The sequence below is a fragment of the Arachis ipaensis genome, chromosome B7, assembly GCF_059453495.1.
Source record: "Arachis ipaensis isolate K30076 ecotype BB chromosome B7, ASM5945349v1, whole genome shotgun sequence".
In the NCBI taxonomy this organism is placed as follows: Eukaryota; Viridiplantae; Streptophyta; class Magnoliopsida; order Fabales; family Fabaceae; genus Arachis; species Arachis ipaensis.
In genome coordinates, this window is record NC_142442.1 from 140,051,964 (window position 1) to 140,079,250 (window position 27,287).

Below are 27,287 nucleotides of genomic sequence, written 5' to 3' on the forward strand. Positions count from 1 at the left end.
TTTTATTTTTTAAAAATATTATTCGTTATTGACACAAAAATTACCAAAAAATATATATTCAATAAAAAATTTTATCAAAATTTAATTTTTAAAATATTTTTTAAAAATATATATTTAATATTTTAATTATACTTTTAAATATTTAAAAATATTTTTATCGATAACAAAATTTAAATGTATTTTTGTGAACAATAAAATTAGTCCATTGGATTTTATTTCCGTTTACCGTTTTATAAACGGTGAGAAATAGGTTTTTTTTTTTTTTTGGACATTGGTGACAAATAGGTTAAAAAGCCACTGAAATGCTGAAGGAGAAAAGGCAGTGGCACTGGATGCGGATGGGCGTGAATCGTGATTGAGGGCTTTTATAAGATTGCATGATACGAAAGAAAGAAAGAGAGAAACGCAAACGCGTCCCATCCACGAAGCGGCGCAGATTCCGGCATTGGATTTGCCCACAGCCGCATCAGCACACAACACACGCACCAATTCTCTCTCTTCTCTCCACTTTCACAGTTTCACTCCCACAAACACAAACACACATTACACGCAGTCACGCAACACAAACCAAAACACTGATACTCATCACTCTTCAGTTTGAAACTACCCAATCACAGACTATCAACCCTCGTCTTCACCCATGCCCACTATGCCCACTAATGAAGACTTCCAAGGTACTCTCTCTCTCTCTCTCTCTCTCCCTCTCTCTCGTTTCTGTTAGATTGTCTCATTTATTTCTTGATTGGAGCTTTTTCTTTTCTTTTCTTTTCTTTTCTTTTTTCTATTTCCCCCTCTTTGTAATACTATCGACAAGATATCTACTTTAATTTTCATTCATCGGGATAAAGAAAAAGAAAGAAACTGGTTTTAGTTGTAACACTGTATTTACGGAGCAGAAGGTTGTTTTGTTTTGGATGCATATTTCTCGTTCTAATTAATTAGTACACTTTTTCCTTTTCCATTGTTTGGGGGGAAAATGTTAGGTGTTTCGAATTGCTATGTGTTCAAGAGCAGATTGCAGGAGTATGCACAGAAGGTGGGGCTTCCAACACCTGTGTATGAAACTATCAAGGAAGGGCCTTCTCATGAACCCTCCTTCAGGTCCACAGTGATAGTCAATGATGTCAGGTATGACTCTCTCGCCGGCTTCTTCAACCGCAAAGCGGCGGAGCAGTCAGCTGCTGAGGTTGCTTTGATGGAGCTGGCCAAGACTAATGAAGTTAACCAATCCATTAAACAACCTGTTGTGAGTAGTCTTTTACACTTTTAATCAGTATGAAACTTTTGTTGTTAATGTTAGGTCTCTTTGCTTTTAGAAAATTCTGTTGATTTTTATTCTGTTTTAACTTTAATTACACAAATGTCACATTGTTTTCATTTTGTTTCCCTTGGTTAATTGTTAACTTGCCTTCTTATATTACATGCTCTGCAGCTGGGTTGTGGTGCATTGCCTTAATGCCTTGTTTATTTGATTGCCCTTTTATTTTGTTAGGAAAAAAATACTTATCATGCTTATCACAAAACTCTTGCACTTGATTAATACAACTTCTATTGTCTACAAGAGATTCCTCTTAAATGCCCTTCTGATGATATTTCTGTCTAGCTTAATGGTATGATGCTCTTGTGAGTTAATTAGTACTATAGTCTATATGCAACCATGTAACTTTATACTAGTTAGGGGTCCTTGAATGGTTTCCTAATCTTGTGTCATTTATATTTTGATAAATAAAGCTTCCCTTTTATTGTTATATGTCATTCTTAATCTAGAAAAACACTCCGTTTTGTTGGTTGGAGACTTGTTTCTTTCTTGGTGAATGTTTTCTGACTAGGGTTTTGCTGAACTGCCAAAATTGTTGCATAACTGTGGTTGCGTAGGTTTAAGGTGTGCATGTGGGGGAACCTCACCGGGATGAAGTGGTTGGTTGTGTATGGTGGAGGTTGTTGGCAGAGTGACCTGTCTGTTGGCAGTGTTGAGTACTCTTCTATCACTGGAAAATCTAGTCTATCTGTTGGTGGAATTAGTGTCCTCTGCTTGATCTGGTAATCTTTGTATTTCTTGGTGTATGATATGTGGTGGCCTGGTGGCATGATGCCTTTTTCTTTTACAGTTGGGTTGCTGATAGGGATTGATCGGCCCCACTTTGTTTGTGAAGGTGTTAATACGGTGGCTTTTGGTTGTAGATAGTGTAGTGGAATCAATGTTAGTTTCATGAGATGTGCTGCACAACCCTACTCGATTCTTTTGTATGCAGTAGTCTCCCGCCTGCTGGAATTCTTCAATTGCAGTTCTCCGAGAAATGTAATATGACTATTTTGTATATACCTTCCCTTATTAGTAGTTAAAATGAAAGTTAAGAAGAGAGAATGTTAAAAGTTTATCTTTTAATGTGAGAGAAGGGAAGGCATACACTTATGGTCTACTAATTGGTGGTGCAAGTATCATGTTTCAGCAAAATACAGCTTTACAAGATACTCTCCATTAATTCATAACACAAGTTCCCCTTCTAAAGTCGTTCCCACTCATAATTTTCAATCCCATCAGTGGGTCAGATAATGTTCTTTAACAAGGTTTAGAACAGATCTTGACTGGCGAATAGCATTTTAAAAAGGGCCTTCTGTTTATACAATTCTCTATCTGCTTGCTAGGCTGTTAGCAGCTCTTGTTACTACTAGCAAAGATTGTTTCTAGGAATATGTCTGTGTGTGTGTGTTTTCTTTCTTTTTTTTTTTTTTGGGGGGGGGGGGGGTTAGGAAGATAAAATATGATTTTGATTGCTAGAAAATTGTCTGCCTGGGTATGAAGAGATTTTATTTCTGTACTATAAGAATTCAATGCAGTAATCATCTGGTAATTACCATAAGATTATGCACAAGGGAAATGATGTAGGAGGTGATTGGCTGAGACCCAAAACATTAATGTTTTGTTCCTGTTATGGCTTAACCTGAGTTTTTGATAACTCATTAATATGTAGTCCTCACTGTTGAAAGCCACTCTTTCTTTGTCCATTTTGACTATGGGCTGATATATTTGTTGAATAGCATATCTGTGCATGGAAATGTTTCATAGCCAATAATCATAAATGTTAACAGAATGAGTTGGATGTTTATTAAGTCTAACAACTGCCTGTGGTTCATATCTTCGTTTTATCTAAAGGCTGCCTAAATTTTTTCGAGATGTGTAGAATTGTTCTGTGTATTTCACCTGTCTCGGTTATTAATACCACTTATTTCTACTACTTCATCTGATGTAATATTTCAACAGCTTATAGCTTTGTTGCACGATGTAAGGGGTTCATGATTGTATTTTCTCCGAAAAATTTTTTTTTGCATTCTATTCTATTACAGCTTTTCTAGTTATTGTGTATGGTTGCCTCTGACCATGTTGATGCCACTTCTTCCAGCATGAAACTGGATTGTGCAAGAACTTACTTCAGGAGTATGCGCAGAAGATGAATTATGCAATGCCCATGTATCACAGCCAAAAGGATGAAACACCAAGTCGAGCACCCAGATTTACATGTACTGTTGACATTGGCGGTATTCTCTATATTGGGGGAGCGGCAAAAACAAAGAAAGAAGCAGAAATAAAAGCAGCTAGAACTGCTCTGCTAGCTATCCAATCAAGTGCATCTTCTTCCCAAAACCAGTTGGGTCATTCACAGTTGACAGTAATTCCATGCCGGAAACGGGCAGCAGAAACTGTTCCCCCTGTTGATGAGACTTCAAAACCCCCAAAGCCAAAGAAGCGATTTAGGAAGAAATCTTCAAAAAGGAAATTCTCTAAAGATAAGACTGGCCGTAATGCTGAAAATGCAGGCGCTGGAGCAAATATTAATCCTGGGGTAGAGTCACATGCAAATATCAGCAATGAGTCTGGCTTCAAGGAAACAAAATGTGATGGAGCATTCATTTCAGAAGCCATGAAGAGTTCTGAGAATGGGATATTGCTTAATTATTGCGAGAAAGAAGTATTGGTTAAGGAAGGTTCTCCGGTGATGAATGGCAATGGATCTGTTGAAATTGGGAACTCAACAAAATTGCTTTCCAAAGATCCAGAAGCTAGTGTGGAGATGAACAAGCAGCAAGATAATGGAGAAATCATAAACGAACTGTGACAAATACTGGTATGTGTTTTGGGGTGCCCCGCCCGGGTGTGGGAAGGGGTGGGTTTGGTGGTTATATAGGCTTCGAGTATTGATTGAATCATGACTACTATTCAAGAAAATATTCAAGTTGGAGTAGACTATTTATTAGTTACAAAACCTTGAGGATCCCAACGGTTTTTCTTTGTTGGCCGTCACTCATCTAGGGAGGTAGAAATATAGGCTATGAGATTATTCAAAGCAAGTTGATAATTTTTATCAGTTAACTCATGCCATTTGAGACTGGTTATTTATTGTATTGTATTGTTGCATATATATATATTTCAACTGTCTGCTCCCTTTTTGTCCACAAGATGGGACATGATTTGAGCTTTTGTTTCTGTTTTTTGGGTATAAATGTGGGGATTGACTATGCTACATGGATATGAAAATCAGCCACAAGTCAGCTTCCATTATAAAATACATGTTGTAATATAAATACATATTAAAAATAAATTAAACTACACATGTATTTATACACATGTTGGTGACTGATTTTAGTGACTAAATTTAGTGTACGAATAATATTTTTGAATATACATGTCTTTCTGCGTACATTTACATTAAAAACTAAAATCACTTTTCAGTAATTACTTCTCATTTTGCACTAGTTAGTTTTTATTTCTATTCTTAGGTAGTTGGGTTTTGTTAAATAGGGACATAGACAAGGTAAACTAGAAGATCTTTCCTATTTTATTTTTGGATTGCATTTCCGGTAGGAATATGGTAAAGGCTAAAGTGGCAAAGACGGTACCTTCATCATAGCAGAAAGTGAAAGTCATTTGATATCTCAGATCATATTCTCAGAAATCTAAGTAGCGTCCATCATAGTCAAATGATTATATTACATGTACACAAAAAATCTGTTATTCGTATAGAATAAATCTGTTATTTGTATAAAATATATGTTAGAATATAAATTACACGTTAAAAATGGGTTTAACAATGCATGTATTTATAACAAATATACAGAGACTGATTTTTAGTGCGTACATAATATTTTTATAGTCAATACGGTTTTGCATTTTGCACCTTTGACCAGTGATACAAGTGGTTGGGTTAAAAGTCAAAAGTTAAAACCATGATGGAGAAGGTCAGACACCTTGGGGTTAGCCCTTAAGTAGTTAATTTCTTGGTGTTATCCATGAATATAATGAAATGATATGTCTACTCACCTTGCAAAGCACGAGTTGATTTATATCTTTGCCTCTGTCTTAAGGTGAGACCACACCAAATGCAATGTTAGTGCAGGTGTGAGTTAACCCTCTTTATAATGCAATGCAAACTTGCCAAGTGAGATCCTCAAATGTTTGCTTGTCTTTGTGCTTTTAACTGAATGTTCTGCGGGCAACTTCATTCTTCATCTGATCTGCATAATCAACAAAATCTCACATCCTAAAATTTTCCATTTTTGTTATCTTAACATCTTTTTCATTCATAAATCATAACTGGTAATGATAACTGATAATCAAACTTCATTTTCCCCGTCGCAGAGCATCGTACACACGTAAACCTAAACATAAGCCCAAGAAACTGAGCGAAAAAATGGAGAACTCCGTCAATTTCAACGCTATACAATTTCAGATCTCTATATTCTGCAAACCCTCTTACAGATGTTTCAGTTCAATACATCAACCAGCGTTTTATTTTCGCACATAACATCCAATGATTAGTGCACATGTGATACTATTAAGCACCATTTTCGTACATAATTAAGAACCAAACTGCAGCATACAAATGAAATTATGAAGTTCTCTAAAATCTGAAAATTCAAATTCGTAATTAAGACACCAATTTCAAACACCTATGAAGAACTCAACCTCTTGAGCGCTTCCTCAGCCACACTAAGCTTCGGTTCCAATTCAAGAGCCTCTTTATAAGCCTTCTTCGCTTCGTCCTCCATTTCCTTCTCCTCATAGCATTGCCCTAACAGACACCATCCTCTCGCGTTCTTCGGGTTCAGCTTCACCGACTCGGTCAAATCGGCAACCGCCGAGTCAACTCGGCTTTCGCCTCGCTCGCTCACTGCCAACTTCAGCTCCGCTCGCTTAACCAGCGCGTCACCCCTCTCCTCCGCGGCGAGCGACTTTGCTGCCAGCGGCGACAGCGCCGCGTCGACTGCATCGAGCGCCGAGGTCCGGAACCCTTGCAGATCGAGGATCATTGCTTTGAGTAGGTACGAAGCTGCATCCCTTGGATTGAGCGCGATCGCTCGATCTGCTTCGGTTAGGGCTTCGTTTGCGAGCGAATTCAAGCTGGAGGATCGGCTCTTCTTGGCGGTTCGGGCTTCAGCGAGGAGCTGAGCGCTGCGGACGAAGTGGCGCTTGGCTCGGACGGAGCGTCCCCTTGGGAGGCGGAGCCAGGCGAGGAACCTCTGAGGGATGCCGTGCATGGCCAGGAACGTGACTACAAAGAAGAGGACCATGACGACTTGGAGCACGATGTCGCGGAACATTTGTTTCTGCTCAGTGTCTTCCATTGATTTTGACGGTGAACTTCTCTCTTCCGGCGAGGATCTGAGGATTTTTCCGGTGGCAGAGAGCTCGGAGTTAGATACTTATTTATGTCGATTATTTGTGGCTTTTTGTTGTGAAAGAATTTCAATTTCAGTGTTCGGAGACTTTAATCTGCAGCCGCCGTGTTTGATTGGGTTCTTAAGTCAACTCTTAACTTCTTTGTTTTTTTTTTTTTTTAAAGAAGAGTTTAACTAAATGTGTCTATGTACCATGTGTGTTAAAACTAAAAAACAAGTATATTAGGGAATGGATCCCTCAATTTTGAAGAAGTAGAAGTAAGATGTGTTTTCTAATTTTTTAATATTTTTTTATTTTTTTTCTTATCAATAAAATATATGATAAAAGATTACATTTTATTTTTTTCAAATGAAAAAAAATTAAGAAAGAAAGGAGAATGACGAATACAAACCTAAAAAGGAGAGAAAGATAAAAAACGAACCAAAAAGAGAGGTATGGAGAGAGAAGACACGACGATGAGAGGGAGGAGACACGATGTCGCCGCCACTGCTGAAGAAACCATTGTCGGAGGGTGGCAATTGCGAGTAGAGGTGACGATGGAGGCTCCTGCCGTTGCAGGAGCTCACCGTTGGTGCACTCGAAGCTACTTTAGCCCTTATTTTGCTCTACCGTAGTTGACCCCTGACCTCTCTGTTTTTATCGGAGTTACTAATGCCATTACCGGAGGAGAAGATCTGATGCCACCACTATTTTGCTTTATCAGTGCAGCTTTTATTGTTGCCGGAAAACACGTTGGAGCTTCCAAATTTGCTGATAACACTCATCGCCACTGTTTTTGTCTAGTTTTTTTCTTAGTCTGTTCCATTTTCACCATATCTCTGCCATCATTTTATTTTTCTGCCTTGCTCTTGTTTTGATTTATTTTTCTATCTTTGTTTTGTTTTGGATTTTCCAAAACTATATCTATATTTGTTTCTTTATTCGATTTGAATTTATTACATATACCTGGTGTTGTGTTCATTGTCGCTACTATGAGAATTAAAGTTGTTGCTATTGCCTCGGTCCAAATTCTGTGCTCTTCGTTCCATTCTACTTCAACTTTTCTCACTTTTTAATTTGGCACTCTGGGTTCGGTCCTAGGACCACGTTCTGAGTAGGTTTTACATTTATAATTATTTGGCTTTGCATCTATAATTATTTTGATATACGGTGCTTTGAAGTTATAATTATATTTACAAATATTACTATCAAAAGATTAATCAGAGAAAGAGTACGTACTCAAGGAGAATGAGAGAAGGAGAGAGCGGGGGCGAGCGGTTGAGGGTGAAACACGGTGAGGAAGATGGCCATGCCATCGGAAGAGATAAGGGGGAGAGCGTGGGTGGGTGTGTATCCGGTGTTAAGGAGGGTTCTTCTCGAGAGGGGTTAGAAAAGCCATCCAAGGTCTCTTTTAGAGATAAAGTCATTGGTGCAGAAAAGTCTAAGGCCTTTGCATTAGTAGGGTCTTTATCTGGGGATGGTATCGCGATGGTGACAGGTAAGCAGGGTGATTCTCGTCCACCAAGTGTCAGTTTTACCAAGGAGGCAAAGAGCTGTCTAGCTGAACCTTATAAGGAAGCCATCGTGATCAAGGTGCTAGATAAGCATTATGGCTACACGGCTCTCATGCATAAGCTTCGGATAGTATGGCGCATCAAAGGAGGGTTTGATTTGTTGGATGTGGGGTTTGGATATTTTTTTATTAAATTTGATATTGCTGTGGATCGTGAGAAAATCATTCTTGGTGGCCCGTGGTTGATAGACGGTCACTATGTTGCAGTAAAGCCATGGGATGTGGATTTTAGGCCATGCGAAAAATCCTTTGGATCAACGCTGGTATGGATTCGAGTCTCGGAACTTCCAATTTGGTGCTACCAGGAACAAGCAATGCTGCGAATTGCTTCTGCAATAGGAATTCTGGTGAAAGTAGATTTGGCTACTAAGCTTGCAGAAAGAGGAAAATATGCCCGAGCTTGTGTTCAAATTAATCTTGAGTTGCCTGTAATCAAACATATTATAGTGGAGGGTGTGACTTATGAAGTGGAATACGAGAGTTTACAGTTGATTTGTGCTACTTGTGCACGGTATGGACATGATAAATCGTTGTGCATGGAGAAGGAGTCCTTAGAAGGAAACGGAAATGCCTTTGGTGATGAAAAAAATAATGAAGTTCCGACATTAGTGCCACACAACAATCATGAGATTCAACAAGAGGCTGAATCAGAAGCTCGTGATTTGGGTGAGAATCCTCGTAATTTGGGTGAGAAATTAGGAGTTGTTAAAGGGAAGGATGTAGTTACGGGATCATTGGCTCCCCACGTGCCTGATGGTCATGTTAATGAGGCATGCATGGATGATGGAGAGGGCTGGCAACAAGTGCTGCGTAAGGGAAAATTCAAAATGGGCCAGTCATCAGGTTTGAAGGACCAAGATGGAAAGCAGCACAAGTTTGGTTCGAGAAGGGTTCTAAGGCCCAATTTGCATGGTGATGGAGGCAAATTAATTGGCATTAGGATGGGGAAGCGAGAAAAACATGAAATTGCGCCATCTCCATCGCGCAGAATGTAACACCCTACCATATAGAGTCTTATGCTTAAGTCATAATTCAGAGATGGCAAGGTATTACGACCTCTAAAACAAAAATTTAGTACGTATAGTAGTATGAATAATTGATTATAGCTAGGAGCCTTTGTAGAAAAAGGGGTAAACAAAAACCGTAACTCGAACGCGCAACACTCTGATCGATAACGTAACGAGCAAAGGATAAGCTAACGCAAGATCATATATATAAGGAGTGTCAAAAACGGGAATATCAAGACTCAAAATCCGACTGCGAAGATAACCGGTCCGAGCATAATAATATATACATATAATAAAAGAAGGAAACCCCAAAGGAAACCCAAAGGGACACAAATACATACAACCTATTCTCCAAAATCCCCTCTAGAAGGAGTCATCACAGTTTGTATTATTTAATGGAGATAAAAGTATCTAAACAAGATGTATAAACCAAACAGAGTCCCTAGAACAATGGATCTTCGCTAATCCAGAAGTCTCCAGCATGCCTCAACGAGAAGCCTCGCGTCCTGCATCTGAAAACCACAAAATCCGCATGGGTGAGAACCAGAGGTCCCCAGTACGGTAACAGCTTCCACATATATAATACATAATAATAGAGGAAAGCCGAAGGCAACCCTAGAACTTCCTCCAGGTAATATCAAAGCTTATAAACAAGCTAAACCGTAAGTGGCAACTGACTAAAGATCCTTCATTCTAACTAATACTTCCCTTTCCAATTCCTTCAGACCTCCCAACCACCAGCAGGAGTATAATATAGCAAACACAGTTATATCAGACAAGAGATTTACAAATAGGAACAGATAAGGCATTTAGGCAATTAGCAAGTAATATGCAGTCAATAGGCAATCTCAAACAATTCATGTAGTATGCTTATGATGCATGCCTGTCCCTAGTGGCTGATGATATCATCTGTCGGTTATAGAGCCAACCCGACAAGTCCTGGTAGCTAATCATTGGACTGTCCCTCTGTCGTGCATCCCCAACTCGAGTTATACTCATCATAAACTTGATCATAAACATGATCCATATCCATCACCCTCACTGGTGAATATTTACGGGGGCGAGCTCATCCGGGCCTTTCACAGTGCCCGGCCACACTTACGACATTGGGTTAACAGAGCTTCGAGTCTCAACCTGGAGCACATGGTGGCTAGCCATTGCTACTACCCAGGGAAACCCTCATCTCCAATGGTGGAAGTGCAAACATACACAATTCAATCAACAGCATATATGCATTTATACTTGGCCATAAACATGGCTCCGCCGTAACACGGCAATAATCTAGCCATCCGGCTCACGGTTAAATCCATAACCAGCCAATTCATTAACAATTATGGCCCTTCGGCCCATGGCATAACAAGCACTTCCACCGCCATTCTCCGCATCTCACATAATCATCTTTGATCCTCAATGATCATTCATTTTTCCCTTGCTTCACTCGCAAGTTACCACAGTCACTAGCCCTTTTTCTCATGCTAGGCATATCATAATGATTTAAGACATAAGTGGTGAGATCGGAGGCTTAGAAGTATGAAATTTGGCTTTTAAAACTCAAAAATCAACTTTGGGATGAAAACAGGGCCACGCGTACGCGCACTCCACGCGCACGCGCGGATGGCCTTATAACTCATCTACGCGCAAGCGTCATACGCGCGAACGCGCGAGTTAAAAATTAGCCAAACAACGCGCACGCGTCAGCCACGCGTACGCGTGGGTACTCTTGTGCCCCAGGCACAAAACTGGCACAACTCTGGCACAACTCTCTGGAAAATGGTTGGGCATTGGGTGCAGCACATTCGGCGCGCCCGCGCACATCACGCGCACGCGTGGATGGCGCTTCCTGGAAGAACGGCGCGTACGTGCCAAGTGCGCCTACGCGCGGGGGGTCATTCTGCTAAAAATTTTCTAAGTTAAAAACTGCAGAATTCACAGATTCAACCCCCAATCTTCCGACGGTCATAACTCTCTCATTTTAAATCATTTTTCACCCGTTCTTCAAACGACATGGACATCCCAGATCCAATTTCATTTCTAAACAGATTTGGCACAAATCAGAGATTCGTAGTCCAAGTTATGTCCCGTCAAAGTATGCCCAAAAACCATGTTTTCATTCAAAACCACAAAGTGCCATTTTCAAAACAAGCCACTTTCAACTCTTTTCAAAATCAATCAAAACATGCCAATTTCAACCCTTCTCTTTGAAATCATTCGAAATGTACCAAAATCAACAACAAGCCATCCTCAACTCACACATTGACATTTTACCAAAATTTCCAAAACTACCTCCAACCATTTTAACACTTCTTAATCAATGGCTAAAGGACAAACACAATCTCATGTCATACATCCTTCTCATCCCAATTTCCAATAATATTAATTTCCAAATCAACCATCATTATACATGATCAACATCATACTCACCATCAACATGGTACCACCCATCAATTCAACCTCAATCACCCATCAAGCATATATCACAACATGCATTTCTCATACATCACACAATCAAGGCATCAATATTCATAATCACATATATGAACACATCATATATCTCAACTATTCAACAACACCAACAATTCAATGCCTATCTTAGGGCCTCTAGCCTAAGTATTTCCTACCACATTACATATTAGATACGGAAAACCGAAACCATACCTTAGCCAATTTCCCAAGCTCAACCGAAGCACTTCCAAACCACTTGTCCACAAGCTCTCAAGGTATCAACACCTCCAAGAACAGATTTTATCACACAAAACCCTCTTCCAAGCTTTCCAAAATCACCAATCAAGCTCCAATATTCACATATACACAACCTAAGCCACAATCATCATACCCATACACAACATCTCAATGCCCAAACCTCATAGAACAACAAATTACACTAGGGTTGAGAATCTTACCACACCCAAGGTCCAAGGAGACAAGATTAACCTTCTCCTTCAAGAGAGTTGGGTCCTATAACATCAAAGAACCCAAAATCTCAACATTTTTGCTCATGAAACTCGAAATCAAGGGCTGGAATTTCGAACAGTAAAACGTGGCTTACCTCAAGATTAATTGTATGGGTTTTGTAGAGCTCTCCGCGGTGAACGCGTGGCCGCAAACGGAGCGGCAATCGGAGCTCTAGATCAAAAGTTATGGTGGTTTGAAGATCAAGTGAGAGATAGAACTTGAGAGAGTGTTCTTCCCTCCATGGCCTCTTTTTTTCAGCATGTATTAGTGTTGTGTGAGGAGAGAGAGTGCTGAAAACTAGGGTTTTGGTTTAGTTATGTTGGGCCAAGGGCCCACTTTGGGTCCGGTTGGACCGGTTTGGCCCATTTGGTCCAATCTTGGTCCGATTTCTATAAAATTGGTACCGAAATTCTCGTCTCAATCTCCTCTATCACATTTAGCCATAAAAATAACATTTTTGGCTTTCTAGAATAAATTCTCATTTATGGATTAATTAGCCGTTAATTAACTGGGTCTTACACAGAACTCCTGCACGTCGTGGAATCTCTCTACGGAAGCGTCCTCGGCCTTCCTCCTTACAGAACTCGCCAGTTGATAAAAATGGTGGCACAACGGAGGAAACCTTAGTAGATGGAAGCATGACAGGTGCAGTGTCAGGAGGTCCAAAGGTGGCAATTATTGAGGATCAGAGTGTGCCAGTACCGCAGGACAAACCACCTATTGAGGTTGGTGATTCTGTTTAGAGTTTATGTTCTTATTTATTCTGTCCCTATTATTTATGGATAGTTTAAATATGATTGTTTGGAATATTAGGGGTGCTTCTAATAAGTTAGCCCGGGTGCATTGTAAGGAACTTGTTAGGAAATTTAGACCTGTTTTCTTTATTGTGGTTGAAACTCACTCCCCTTTTCAGCATTTAAAATTATTTTGGGAAAGGTTGGGGTATCACTCTGTTGGTATAGTAGAAGCAGAGGGGCATAAGGGAGGTATTTGGTTTCTATCCTCTATGAAGGGTGTTTGTTGTAAGTTCATTGATGCTTTTGATCAGGGTATTACTGTTGAGGTTCACTTTGATAATTTAATTTGGAGGTGTAGTGGTATTTATGGCAGTCCTCAATTTAATAAAAGGGTTCTCCTTTGGGATTATCTTGTTGCACAATCCATGGTTTTTCAAGGACCTTGGATTGTTCTTGGTGATTTTAATGAAGTCAAATTTTCTCATGAATCTAAGGGCTGTCAATTTTCTCATCAAAGAGCCGACATGTTTGCTACTTCATTAGGGGATAGTGGTTTGTTTGATCTGAAGACTATTGGGAGGCGGTTTTCTTGGTACAGGAGGGTGAAAAATTATGTTGATGTGGCAAAAAAGCTTGATCGAGTCTGTATAAATAGTAGTTGGTTATCTATCTTTCCAGAGGCTTATGCAGAAGTTTTAAATAGGCTTCAGTCTGATCATTGCCCTATTCTGGTGCGTTGTAAAGGTCGTCCTCAGCCTAAAGGGAATCGACCTTTCCGATTTGTTGCTGCTTGGGCTACTCATCCTGGGTATAGGGATATTGTGAACCAGTCATGGTGGTCTGGTAATAGAGGAATTCATGGCAAGCTTTCGGAAGTACAGAAGAATTCACTAGAGTTTAACTCGAAGGTATTTGGTAACATTTTTGTTAAGAAATGTGAATTAGAGCAGCAGATTAATTATTTACAAAAGCGTTTAGAAGTGGTGGATAGTATTTATTTGCGTCAGAAAGAGCAACAGTTGCTTGATGATTATAATAATACTCTAGTGCAAGAAGAGCTCCTATGGTTCCAAAAGTCCAGAGAGCAGTGGGTAAAGTTCGGGGATAGGAATACAAGATTCTTTCATATTCAAACTCTTGCGCGACAGAAGCATAATAAGATTCATGGCCTTTTTCTCAAGGATGGAGTGTGGGAAACTGATCCAGAGGTTTTGAGTCAAGAAGCAGAGTCTTTCTATAAAAGCTTATTCTGTCATTTGGATGATGTTGATTTGGATTGCCTTGGTGATGTGCCTCTTCCTTCTCTGAATGAGGAAGCTTGCAATAACCTTACGGCACCAGTTACTATGGAGGAAGTCAAAGCAGCTGTTTTTCACATGAACTCTTTTAAAGCTCCGGGTCCTGATGGGTTTCAAGCTTTCTTCTTCAAAGAATATTGGGAGATCATTGGTCTTGATGTTTGGAAGATGGTTAAGCAGGCATTCTCCGGTGTTCCTCTTGATCCGAGAATGTTGGAGACTTTACTGGTTCTCATTCCAAAGGTTGAATCACCGGTATCTATGAAAGATTTCAGGCCGATTAGTCTCTGCAATGTAGTTTACAAGATCATCACGAAGGTCCTTGTTAATAGGCTTCGTCCTCATCTTGCGGAGATTGTTGGCCCGCTTCAAGGAGGATTTATTCCGGGACGAGGAACTCCTGACAACATCATTATTGCTCAAGAAGTCCTCCACTTTATGAAGAAGACTAAATCAAAGAAAGGCACACTGACCTTTAAGATTGATCTGGAGAAAGCTTATGACAGAGTTGACTGGAGGTTTTTAGCTCATACCCTTAAAAGCTTTGGTTTTCCTATTCCTACACTTAATTTGATTATGAATTGTGTCACTACTTCTTCCTTATCTATTCTTTGGAATGGGAATCGTTTGAATGGCTTTACTCCTAGCCGAGGTCTTAGACAAGGAGACCCTATGTCACCCTATCTTTTTGTATTGTGTATGGAGCGATTGGCATGCTTTATTAGTCATCAGGTTGATTTGGGCTTGTGGGAGCCGGTTGCTATTTCTAGAGGGGGACCAAGAATATCCCACTTAATGTTTGCGGATGACTTGCTTCTGTTCTGTAAAGCTACAAAGAGACAAGTGCAAAATGTGATGTTGGTTTTAGAGACTTTTTGCAAAGCATCTGGGATGAAGATTAATGTTGAGAAGTCTAAAGCGCTTTGCTCCAAGAATGTCTCTGCAACAAGGAAAGAGGTTTTTACTGGGGTATCCTCTATCAGATTTGTCCAGGACTTGGGCAAGTATCTTGGAGTTACCCTTAGCCATTCTAGGGTGACTCATTCAGCTTTCAATGGTGTCCTGGATAAGATTCGGAGTAGGCTAGCAAGCTGGAAAGGAAGTTTATTCAATCGGGCTGGTAGGCTCTGCTTGGTTAATTCTGTTGCTGCTGCTATTCCCACGTACCAGATGCAGGTCTCTATTTTTCCCAAAGGAATCATTAGTAAATTGGAGTCTATGATGAGGAATTTTCTTTGGAAAGGACAAGTTGATGGAAGAGGATTGAATCTTGTTAGTTGGAAGGTACTGGTTACTCCAAAAAAATATGGAGGTTTGGGGATTAGAGATCCTTATTGTGTAAATATTGCTCTTCTTGGGAAGCTAGTTTGGACTTTTTTCCAGCAGCCAAACAAGCTATGGGTCCAATTGTTGGATGCCAAATACCGATCATCTCTATATGACTGTTTTAGTTATCCTAAGAACAAGGACTCTCCCATTTGGAGGTGTCTTTGCAAGGCTTGGAAAGTGTTGAAGGATGGGTTTGCTTAGTGTATTGGAGATTTGAACCAGAATTTTTGGTTTTCTAGCTGGAGGAGAGAAGGACGGTTATCTAATGAGATGGATTATGTTCACATTTCTGATTCGAATCTCCGGATACAGGATATTTGGTCGGTTGGTAGGTGGCATTTGGATACTCTGTATTCTCCTTTATCTCAAAATCTGAAAGATAATATTCTCTCTTACAATCCAGATGAACAAGCAGGTCCGGAAGTGGGTTGGTATTGGAGTGGGTCTGCTGCCAAGGTCTATGACTCACGCAATGGTTACTTGTGGTTGTGTAAGCAGCTGTTTGGTTGGGAGGAGCGGGAGAATTGGCTTTGGCTTTGGCGTCAGCTTGTTCCGGAAAAGCATAAGTTTTTGGCTTGGTTGTGTCTTAAGGAGGCTCTTCCTACTGCAAGTTTTCGCTTTAGAAGAGGGATGTCGTCATCGGATAGGTGTCCAAGATGTCTTTCTAGCCAGGAATCGGTTTTACATTGTATTCGGGATTGTCCAAAAGCTCAGCTTGTCTGGCATAGGTTGGATATTTCTTGTCATCCTTTGGATTTGAAGAACTGGTTCTTGTATCATAGCAGAGAGCATCCGTTCAAGTTCTTTTCGGGACTTTGGTGGATATGGCGAGCAAGGAATAATGACATCTTTAATCCCCATGAAACTTGGCCTCCGGAAAAAGTGATTTGTCTGGCATTAACTTCAGAAAAGGAGCTTAGGAATATTTTTGAATTACAACGTATGTCCATTCCCTCTACTCTAAATGGTTTTTGGAATCCCCCATCTATTGGTACTTTTAAGATTAATTGTGATGCTAGTTATTTTGGTTCGGGTGATAGTGTTGGTTTTGCTTGTATTATTAGAGATTTTAATGGAAGCTGGCAAATGGGGTGTTTGGGAATGATTGAGAGTAATAGTATTCTTCAAGGAGAATTGTTTGCTATTTGGAGAGGATATCTCTTAGCTTGGGATGTGGGTCAACGAGATGTTATTTGTGAGACGGATTGTGTGGAAGCATTTAATCTTGTTACTCAAGATGGTTTTGGGTTTATTGATTCACTGGTGCTCAAAATAAGAGATATCATGCATTGGAATTGGCGGGTTGACTTTCGTTTGATTATGAGAGATGCAAATACGGTGGCAGATACTATGGCAAAGATGGTGATGAAGTTACAACTTTCGCATGTGGAGCTTCTTTCACCTTGGGAGGAGTTTAAGAGTAGTCTTGAACGGGACTGTCCCTCTATTTAGGCAGTTCCTGGTTTTGTTTGTTTTGTTTTTCTTTGTTTAATTTATTTCAGTCACCAAAAAAAAATTGGCTTGAATAATCGATTTATTAAAACTAAATACTTATCATTGTTAAGATCATTTTAATATGCACACGAGACTATGTGAATTTTTTTAGACTCTATGTATGTTTGATGAAGTTTTATATTATTTTAAAACATTTGATTTTACTCGAATATGTATTTTTGAAGCAATGAAGTATTTGTTGGTACTTACTTATTTTGAAATTGTAAAATATGTTTGAAATGCCTTAAGATTGAAAAAATATAATTGAAAATGATTTGCATGAGAAAGTATTATTTGATTTGATTTGCTATCTCATATATTGAAAGATTCAAGAATATGTAATATTTGAAATTATATGTTTTGAATTGGTTTGTGAGACTCGTATTAAAAATCGTAGTTAATGGCGGTCATGATATTAACTTAGATGCATCTGGCTCAAACCTCAGCTAGTAGAGGCGTTGCTAGCCTAACGTGTAGATCACACGTTAGATCTGTTATTCCGTACGGACACACGAGAGAAAATGGCTAATTCTTAGAGGTGGAGCCACACAAGTGTGGACTATTTGATTTGATTTCTGTACTGAGAACTTCCTTATTGATTCACTTATTCATGTAAATTATTATTTTCTAAATAAAATTATTTTTATGATAGTATTTATATAGTCTCATGTGAATTATAGGTGTATTGTTTAGTTATTGAGTTGCAAAACTCACTCCGTTAAAAAAGAAAATCAGAAACAATACTTGATTATGTGAATCTTCTATACAGGATAATGATCTGCAGTGGGTACCTATTCTTTGTTGAGTTTTTAGACGTTATCTGCGCCATATGTCACAGGCAAGATTCATCCATAATTACTCATTTTTCTTTTTTTTTTTTCAATATGTATTTATTCATTTTAGAAATCCTAAATTTATTCAAAATATTTGTAACCGTATTTATCTCATTTTCGAATCTGTTAAGCTTGTTAGGAGACTATTTTTCTAAGCGCCAATCATGACTCATTTTAGATCATGACATTCTGGACATGTGGTACGCTAAAAATTGTTATGGTGTACATCAAAATTTTTGTGCTATGCACAAAAAATTTAGTATTGTACACCGTTTATGTGATATGCATATTTTGTTAGTTGGATGTCAATATTTTGGGTATGTGGTATTTTAAAAGTTTGTGTTGGGTACCAAATTTTTTATAGTGTACACCAAAATTTCAATGTTGTATATCAATTTTTATACTATAGTTTTCTGAACATATATATGAGAAGATGACAACGATGATGATAATAAAAGAGAATGATGATGAAAAAAGAAACTTAAATAAGATGATGACGATGAAAAAGGAGGTAGTAGTGATGACGATGGCGATGGTAGCACCGACGATGAGAATGTTGAAGAAAAAAGCGCACGAAAAAAGATAATGAAGAAGGAAAAAAAGGAGGAGGAAGAAGGGAAAGAAGCAACAATAATGCGTATGTACATATTAACAAGAAAAAATATGCGACAAATTTAATTGAAGACTTAAAAACGCTTGGACAATGTTAATGGCATAAATGTTTGGTATTAAATAATACTACATTTGTACTCAATAAGAGTAATAACAACCACCACCATGGACCATGCCTTAGTTAGAAGCATACACAGATGGAAACAGAGAAATTGGAATGTTTATTTTGTTAATGAATAAATTAATATTTGTATCCATCAAAGATACAAACGCTGACAAATGTATCCATATAAGAATAAAACGACAATTGTATCCATGGAAGATAGTTTCCGTGTGCCAATAATACCCTAACGGACCAATTGTGTAACCAACATCTGGGTACTCTTGGCACACGGAAGTCATCTTCCGTGGTTATAATTATCGTTTTATTCTCATATGAATATATTTGTCAGCATTTGTATCTTTTATGGATACAAATAATAATTTATTCATTTGTTAATATCTACCGAAAAGACAATAGATGTACTGATTGTCTAACTCGAAAAAACATCGATCTAAATCAAGGATTTCACTTTTGGGATTTACCTCCTAGAGAGCATATCCAACTCCTAGCACATGATAGAAGGAGAACTTCTTTACCCCCGAGCAATTTGTACTTAGTTTTTTCTTTTTTGGACAATAATCCCGTTTTAATTCCAAAAAAAAAAAAACAACCACCACCATGAATTCTTTCATTAGTTTTTCTCTCTTCGTTTGTACCTTTATATCAGACAAATTAAAGGAAATATATATGGAATTCTTCCATTAAAATTTCCTATATTTTGATGAGAAAACATTTCAACCAGCTCCCTTAGGTATTAAAATGCAAATCGGAGTACAAACGATTACCATGGTGGAACAAATTTCACATTTCATGTTTAGGGAAAAAGGAACAAAAAAAATTAATACAACATTTGTGACTTAGAATGTAAACACTAAAAAAATTACATAAATCTCTGAGGCTGCAGTGTGCATAACATAGGTCCATTTTTATTTTTATTGTTTTTATTTAAGAGTAAGTAAAACCTATGCTTTTTTGCAGCAATCTTAACACTTGCTTGAATTCATTTTTAGACTTTTATTGCCCTTCTAAAACGGGTTAGCAAAAGGCAACTAATATACAGTTGCAAACAACCAAGAGTTCCCTCAATCCGGGGGAATGACCACAAGGGTCACGTTAGTTGTTACTGTTAGTTAACCTTTTTCCCATACATGGGCAACAAATTTCAGCCGCAAGAATCCGAATTATGGGCTACGTTAGACGTTAAGTTTCGCCCATTTTTATCATCTCTGCTGGAGACTTGAGCAGCTTCTTCAGCGAGACAACCATACTAGCAAAAGTTGGGCGTTTGGTGGGGTCACTGTCAGGTAAATTAAAGCAAGCATCAGAAGCAGAGCATTAGATCAATGCTTAAATTAGAGTTTAGCACAGAAAAAAGAGCTGCAAACATGAATAATTAACAAGCAACTAAGTAAAACTTATTATAATCCATGTGGGTTTAAAATGAGTAACTTGACTGTTTAAATCTTGGATTATCTTTAGTTCTTTACCCAATAATAACCTAAATTAAGATGCATTATTCAGTCCCATCTTATAAAACCACTAGAAACCTCAATTATGCATGTTGAGTAAAAACATATATCCACATCATTGGCAGGATTGATTAATATATGCCTCCAAAATTTTGAATTTCCGCTTCTTAACCTCTCCAAGAGTGTTTCGATTGAAAATTTCAAATAATTTTTATATCATGGAACTAGAACCATCCCATACACTAGCTCTATGAAAGTGCCCAGAGAACTACCAAGGTAATTTAGATCCAATTAATTTTAATATAACTGGACGAAACAAGACAAACTTACTCAGCCCAACAAGATTCCATGAGGGAGACCAATACTGGGGACACATTTGGAGGAATGGCAAGCTTCCTATTCTGGAAACCAACAGCTCCAACCACCTGGTAGTTCACCCGATAATGATTACTTCAGAAAATCTACTCATAAAATTTAGAAGTTCACTTGGCCAAGCAACATTGAGATATGCAAGTTTACATGTATACCTCTCCTCTCCATTATATGTCCTTTAAAATTAACAATTTCGTGCAAATGATCCCTACTACTGTATTAATAAACAAACACATTACATAAAAATAGCTGGCTTCAAATATTCTTTAATTGAGAGTTTGAGACCACAAATTAAATACTTCATAAGTTTACCTGGGCAGGGCCAAGTCCCATCCATGGTTGTTGCATGGTTACTAGCTCCCATAGGATAACTCCAAAACTGTATACATCAGATTTCTCATTTGAAGGTTCTCCACGGAGAAACTCTGGTGCCATCCATTCAGGCTAAAAAAAAGAATTAATAAAGTTAAACTCTAATTGGGGAGCAAGTCTCAATGGAGTAAAAGTTCAATCAACGAAATACTGATTGAATGATCATTTTCAATGTTGAAAATATTTTGCCTCCCTATCTAGGATAACAAGTCAAAATAATAAGTCAAGACTGTCCCCCCTTAAAGGACACTAGAAATGCATTCCATTCTTATAAGTGATAATCAATAATCAATTATCTCTCTAAAGCATGATTATAGATATATTGATCAAGGCACATTAACAGATAGCTTAACTACTTTATCTATTGGAATCTCTATATTTCCTAATTTAAAGTAATAATCCAAAAAATGCGAGAGAGACTTAACTGTTCCAGTAACAGACTTTGATGGTATGAATGTATTTGCCTTAAATCTAGACAACCCAAAATCGCAAACCTGTGAAATGAGAAAATAAGGAAAATAGAATTATCATCTGCTTGCACAAGATATTTAAGATCTCAAAAAAAATAAAATAGAAAACAGTTTCCATTCCACCTTCACGTTCCAGTTTTTGTCCACTAACAAGTTTGGAGATTTGAGATCCCAGTGCACGATAGGAGGTTTTAGACAATGAAGATAATTGATCCCTTTAGCCTGCAATCAAACACACTATATGTCACCTACAAGATAATTCAGCACCTAGCAGTGTAACAAAAACTAATACATGGTACAAACCACATCTAAAGCCATCCGTAATCTTCTCCTGCTATCCAAATGTTCACCAGCTGTTGGCTTATGTATCAGTCGGTATAAACTACCTCTGTCATACAAGTCACATACATACCAGGAATCAGTGACAGTGAGACATCCAAAGAACAGCAAATTTTATGGTAAAAGCACCGAAAGTTTATTCTCTTACCTCTGCAAATATTCTGTCACTATTGATAGATGGGGGCGTTTTGTAACAGCACCCATGAAGAGCACCACATTTGGATGGCGAACCCGTTTCATTATTGCAACCTAAAGCAATGCAAATAACAACTTCAACATAACCTGCTCCATTTTTGGTAAATATACAATACAGTTCACAAAGATAAGAAACAATAACAAAATAATAAACAGTAGGGTTTATTTTTCTCGTAGAAGTAAATTTGGTCATAAACAGGAAACGGTAAAGCATGATAGTCTAGAGGGAAATGCATCCTCCCACTGATGGAACACATACTGTGCTGAACCACAGTGCTTAGTTAAATCCAAAAAATGGCTCATGTTAATATCCGTCTCGTGAATGTACCTCTCTCAGAAACTCCTTTAATTTATCATCACTGAAATCTTGAACTGTTAAAACCTTGACGGCAACATCCTGCAATTGTACAATTTGAAAAAATAAATAAGTTCCCCAGAAAGGGTAAAGAATAAAAAATGGAAGTACATAGTTTTATCTAAAATATACAGAGTCTACTAAAATGTGCCTACAATACACAATAGAAGTTTCTTGGTAGAGAATAGAATTGCGTGAAAAGGATGTAGAGAGAATGTGCATTGCCCGTAATTCAATCTTTAGTAAAAGGTGCTCTGCACTACAAAGTATGACCACTACAGAATATTCAGAAATAAGTGCACATTAATACTTACTGATCCATGCCATTCCGCACGGTGCACTGTCCCAAATGAGCCTACAAAGAGACAAGACCATAGCATCAGAGTTACCGAAAGGAAAGACTTCTAAAGCATAAGAAAAAAGTTAAATAGGAAGTTGGATGTTCAAGTTTGCCGTTGAAAAATCATACTAATAAAGTAGGTAAACAAGTCCATTATGACTTGGTACATTGATCTAAAGATGTACCAAATCGTAGTGAACAATAAAAAGGAAAAGAGGTAGAGGAAGTAAACGCATTAAAGAATAGCATGGAAAGCAGAAAAAGTACCAGCACCAACACGCTCTTTGATACGTAATTCCTCCCATGATATCTCAAGCCAGTCCATTGCAAGTGATGGCTCAAGATTCAGGTACCGTGGAATATTCCCAGATGGTAAACAGCCCTGGTTTTCGATTCCATTGTCTACCTGCAGCTGTTCTGATTGGCTGGATGAGCACAATAAAGATTGCTTAAAATTAGTTTTTACCACAGAACTTTCAGTAACAATGATCTCATTCTTGTAAGTTTCTTGTACAGTAATTGCATCTTTGCCAAGTCCAACATAATCATGAAATGCTACTTCAGTAGCTGGATGAAGAGCTTTAGAAACATCTTCATGGATGGAAGGCAAAATTGGGTCCAGGACTGCACATGCCTTATTATTCTCGTTTAAATCCAAAAGAATTGGAGGTGGAACTGTTTCTTCTTGGGATTGCTCAAATGAAGAATAAATGGAGCTGTTGTGATTTTTTAGCAATTCAGCTTCTTTAATTTGTTGATCTTCCTGTTCACAGCCTGCAGAACATTAAATAGCAGCTAAGACCAACTTAAATTATAGAAGTCCTCTCTACTAGTAGAGATTTACTAAAACAGAAGTATAGACTCTATTCAGACACTTTACAACCCGTGTTAAAGTTTTAACGTGCATAAGGAGGCAGAAATCTTAAAGCAAGCTTCAAAATGCATTTACTCTAGAGATCAAATGCTTGTGTCCTGGTGCATCATTTGCATGATTAATTGACAGTTGTTTAGAAAGGATAATGATGCAAAATAAAACATGTGGTTGAACCCTACTGCAAATAAACTTATGTAGCACAGATTCCTTCCTTGAAGGTGAAGTTCTTACAAACAGTTGGTAGATCAACTTTCCACGTATTAATTCTAAAGCACAACATACCTAAATACGGATGACTTTCAGGGATTACAGAAATGTGGTTGGAACTCGGAGATTGAGAACATGTTGTGCCATCCATATAAGGTGATTGTGATTCTTTTAAATGAGAAATTTGAAATGGGGATGGCATTGAAGAAAGATACGCTCCATTAATTGAGGAATCTGGCCCATGGACATTTCCTGGTTCCCCAACCAGGTCGACTACATATTCCCTGTTAAATAATAAAGCAAAACAGGTACATCAGAAAATGTGAAGGTGGCATGCCAAGTCCTTATATGATAAATCTAAAAAGGCCGTTACAATTATACAATTTATCCATGAATATATCATGCATGTTTTAAGGGCTCGAAACCAAGATGAACATGAAAAGTTACAAGCAGAACCAAGTAATCAACTACAGCCTACAAAAAGTGAAAGGGGATAATGAATCGATACTACTGAAGTTATGCAAGGTTTGCAAGTGATGAAGAGATATTTGCATTGCCATTACAATCAATATCAGAAAAGGACAAACCAAAAATTAAAGGTGAAAAGACAGCGATTGCCAAACCTTGAGAGCTGATTGTCATCTTTGAACTTGACTAAGCAAGAGGATCTATGATCTGCAGCACAATACTTGCAACCTCGAGCAATGCGGCATGGCAAACCTATATAATCTGCCAATTTCTGCGCACCAAAAAATCAAGAACTACATCAATTAATACACCCATTTCATGCATATGCATGCATACTCAGTAAATCCGTGTTGAATGAGTAAACATACAAACTAGAAAGTAGAAAACAACTAATGAGGAAGCATAATAAATTCTTGACCTTGAAGAGAATGGCCCTATGTCTACAAAGCCCAGTAGATAAGCTGCCTATCGGAAGAACAACACACTTGTGAAAATTCCTCAACCTCCTGCTGATCATCTTCCACCGCTTGTGCAGATCTCCTTGCTCCACCGGATATGTACCCCTGCATACAGTTTTTTACAAAGACAAAAATCACTTTAAAAGAATATACAAACAAAAATGTTAACAGCAAAAAGGAACCACCACACTTGATGAATATTGTAGCATCAAAGACACGACGGGTTCTTATATAATACGGTATATCTCACCCCATATATGTGGCAACAAGTTTTCCAAGCTGTTCAACCAACACGAGAGTATTCTCTGAAGCACCATACAACTCCTGCGCTTTATCTTGAAGTACCTTCAACCGAGAATCGTCTTGTCTATCAACAAGAACCACCTCTATACTCGTCTCGCCGGGTTCAATTGCCTTCAGCGCCATCAAACTAGGTAACTTTTTCCCTTCCTCCCCCTCATTGCACATCACCCATAGGTACGGATTCATCCCCAGTATGTTGTAAAATCCATCCGATATCTTGTCTGAGTATGACAAACACCCACTCACCTAAAATTCCAAAATAATAAAACAACACACAATCATATATTCATCAGAAAACAATAATTATTTTGCATGAGAAATTGAAGTGCCGCAAAAAATAAGGTGGAAAAAGACGCTATATATTATTGATCAACATTTAATTTTTTGCCCAAACTCGCCTTTTGATTTAAAATAACTATCAATTTGACTAAATTAATACATTGAAAAATCAAGTATTCAGATACAATTGCATCATGATAAATTATTTTTCAATGTACCAATTTAGTAAAAGCATTTATTTATACTGAAATAGAAGCGCTACAATTTCAAAATATGAAAATAATAATAAAACTACTCGAATATGTTTAGTTTCAATTCAAGTGCGTATTGTGATTTCAAACAAATTTTGCTTGCAATGTTTAAGGCTTCAAGATACGAAATAGCGATTTCGTAATTATCCAAACAGAAAAAAAAAAGTAAACTAATAATCCTAGCCGTTTTGAAATGAATTTTCCAAACAATATTTTGTCAAAATAAAAAAATTTTCAACGGGAATTTGTATTGTTACCCATAGACGATAGGAAACGGATTCGGAATCCCATGTCTCAGTGGTGGGAGCAAGAATGGGCTCAGTCACGAGACTCGCCAAGCAAGTGAGCCTCTTCGCCATTGTCACCTGCAGCATGTAGCTCTCCTTCGACTTCTCCGCAACCTTCTCTCTCCTCTCTTTCTCATCTTCTTCCTCCACCTCCTCCTGCTGCCTCCTCCTCCTACTCGACGTCGAAGACGACGTCGTTTCCTCCTTCACCACCTCGCTCAAGAAATTCCCGTCCACCGTCGTCGCCGTTGCCGTCCCGGAGAACAAGCTCCCGGCGTAGCTGCTCCCGCTAGACATTCTGGGAAGCGACACCTGCCGGTCAAAACTCTGGTCCAATGCTCCACCGGCACTGTCCTTCGCCGCCGACGGAGGAAGCAGAAGCCCGCACTCGTCTTCTTCCTCGGACAACGAGAACCTCCGGTGATCATGACTGGATCGGCGATCTCCTTTTCTCTCGATCAGCCAGTCACGGAACGCACCGGCGACATGCTTTTGCTTATTCCGGAGATTCTCACGGCGGCCACCAACGACGGTGAAGAGCTCCGACACCGCGGAGTGGGTTTTAGAGTAAACGACATCTTCATCATCTTCAACGACGTCGTTTTTGGACTTCTTGGAAGTAGCGTCGCTTTCGATCCCGAAGGATGGTTCCGATTTGACCCATGAGGTAAGTGTCTTCTTCTTCTCGTGATCCAATAGCTGTTTCGAAGACTCATCTAACCCTCTCTCCCCAAATTGACGCGGGAAAATGTATGTGGCTCTGTGAGGCATCCTTCTTTCTCTCTTTCTTTTTTCTCTTTCTCTCACGAGTCACGAGCTTCTTGACACACTGATCACGTGCACATGCACATGCACATGCGAACCTCTTTCTTTTCCGTCTTTCCTCTTCCTCCTCGCTCCGCCTCCACCTTCTCTTCCGTTTTCTTCCTCAACCCATTAACGAGAGTTATATATTGAAGAACTTCTATATAGCTAAGAATTTAAACAGTTGTATTCTGATCTATAATTATATACTATACTATGTAGCTTAGTACTTTCACCTTGATTCAATGCACAATCGTTGTAACGGAAACGCACTGGTTTTGAGTTTCGGTGGAGAGAGTATTTGATTGAGGAATATTATTGGGTATGGATAGAAACAAAAAACATGGAATGGTTCCAGAGAGAGTGTTTGTTGGTTGATTAGTTATGACGTAGTTGTGTTGTGTGTATTTTAAGCAGCGGAAACCAGAGTTATGGGTTGGAGCTGGAATGATGGATGGATGCTGCCCTTACGCTGTAGTAGGGGAAAGGAAAATCATAAACCAAATTGAATATAAAAAGATTAAGAGGGAAGGAGGTGGGTCTGCCATGAGGTGATGGCGTGCACCCTTTTTGATTAATGGTAATGTTGATTGTTACTTGATTAGAACTAAGTCAACTAAAAATTTACCTTAATAGTTGAACATTGATCATTATTTGCAAAGTTTATTGAAATTTTACTCTTTTTTTTTAAGGTCTCTAATAATTATTTTAAAAATATTATTTGCATATAAAAGATTAATTATTATATATTTATATATAAATATGTATATTATTTAATTTATTTTAATATATATTTTGTATTTTAATATATATTATATACAATTAATTAATTATTAATGAGTTATAACTCA

At 38.3% G+C, this 27,287-nt stretch overlaps 3 protein-coding genes across 5 annotated transcripts; 1 reads left to right on the forward strand and 2 right to left on the reverse strand.

Annotated features, from left to right (window-relative positions):
- Positions 1 to 307: 307 nt before the first annotated feature.
- On the forward strand, positions 308 to 4,455 carry LOC107606220 (double-stranded RNA-binding protein 1). 2 transcript variants are annotated; one of them, XM_016308237.3, is made up of 3 exons: positions 308 to 674; positions 984 to 1,246; positions 3,402 to 4,455. In XM_016308237.3, exons 1-3 carry the CDS (start codon positions 641 to 643, stop codon positions 4,113 to 4,115), a joined length of 1,011 nt encoding a protein of 336 aa, XP_016163723.1. In that variant the 5' UTR covers positions 308 to 640; the 3' UTR covers positions 4,116 to 4,455. The 2 variants fall into 2 exon arrangements, with proteins under 2 accessions (XP_016163723.1, XP_088349742.1); XM_088493616.1 differs by having other exon boundaries at positions 540 to 674; positions 815 to 1,246.
- A 1,249-nt stretch (positions 4,456 to 5,704) lies between these two features.
- On the reverse strand, positions 5,705 to 6,866 carry LOC107606221 (uncharacterized). The gene has a single exon (XM_016308239.3). It carries the CDS (start codon positions 6,619 to 6,621, stop codon positions 5,947 to 5,949), a length of 675 nt encoding a protein of 224 aa, XP_016163725.1. The 5' UTR covers positions 6,622 to 6,866; the 3' UTR covers positions 5,705 to 5,946.
- A 12,459-nt stretch (positions 6,867 to 19,325) lies between these two features.
- Positions 19,326 to 26,983, reverse strand: LOC107606222 (serine/threonine-protein kinase CTR1). Of its 2 annotated transcripts, XR_001612639.3 has the most exons (16): positions 25,603 to 26,979; positions 24,763 to 25,061; positions 24,473 to 24,617; positions 24,210 to 24,325; positions 23,662 to 23,870; positions 22,773 to 23,279; positions 22,480 to 22,520; positions 22,139 to 22,207; positions 21,764 to 21,864; positions 21,580 to 21,664; positions 21,400 to 21,498; positions 21,232 to 21,300; positions 20,747 to 20,878; positions 20,590 to 20,648; positions 20,393 to 20,487; positions 19,326 to 19,890 (listed from the first exon to the last, which is right to left on the reverse strand). XR_001612639.3 is itself a non-coding variant. In XM_016308240.3 (15 exons), exons 1-15 carry the CDS (start codon positions 26,401 to 26,403, stop codon positions 19,794 to 19,796), a joined length of 2,865 nt encoding a protein of 954 aa, XP_016163726.1. In that variant the 5' UTR covers positions 26,404 to 26,983; the 3' UTR covers positions 19,326 to 19,793. The 2 variants fall into 2 exon arrangements, 1 of the variants encoding a protein (XP_016163726.1); XM_016308240.3 differs by lacking the exon at positions 20,590 to 20,648 and having other exon boundaries at positions 25,603 to 26,983.
- Between the last annotated feature and the right edge of the window lie 304 nt (positions 26,984 to 27,287).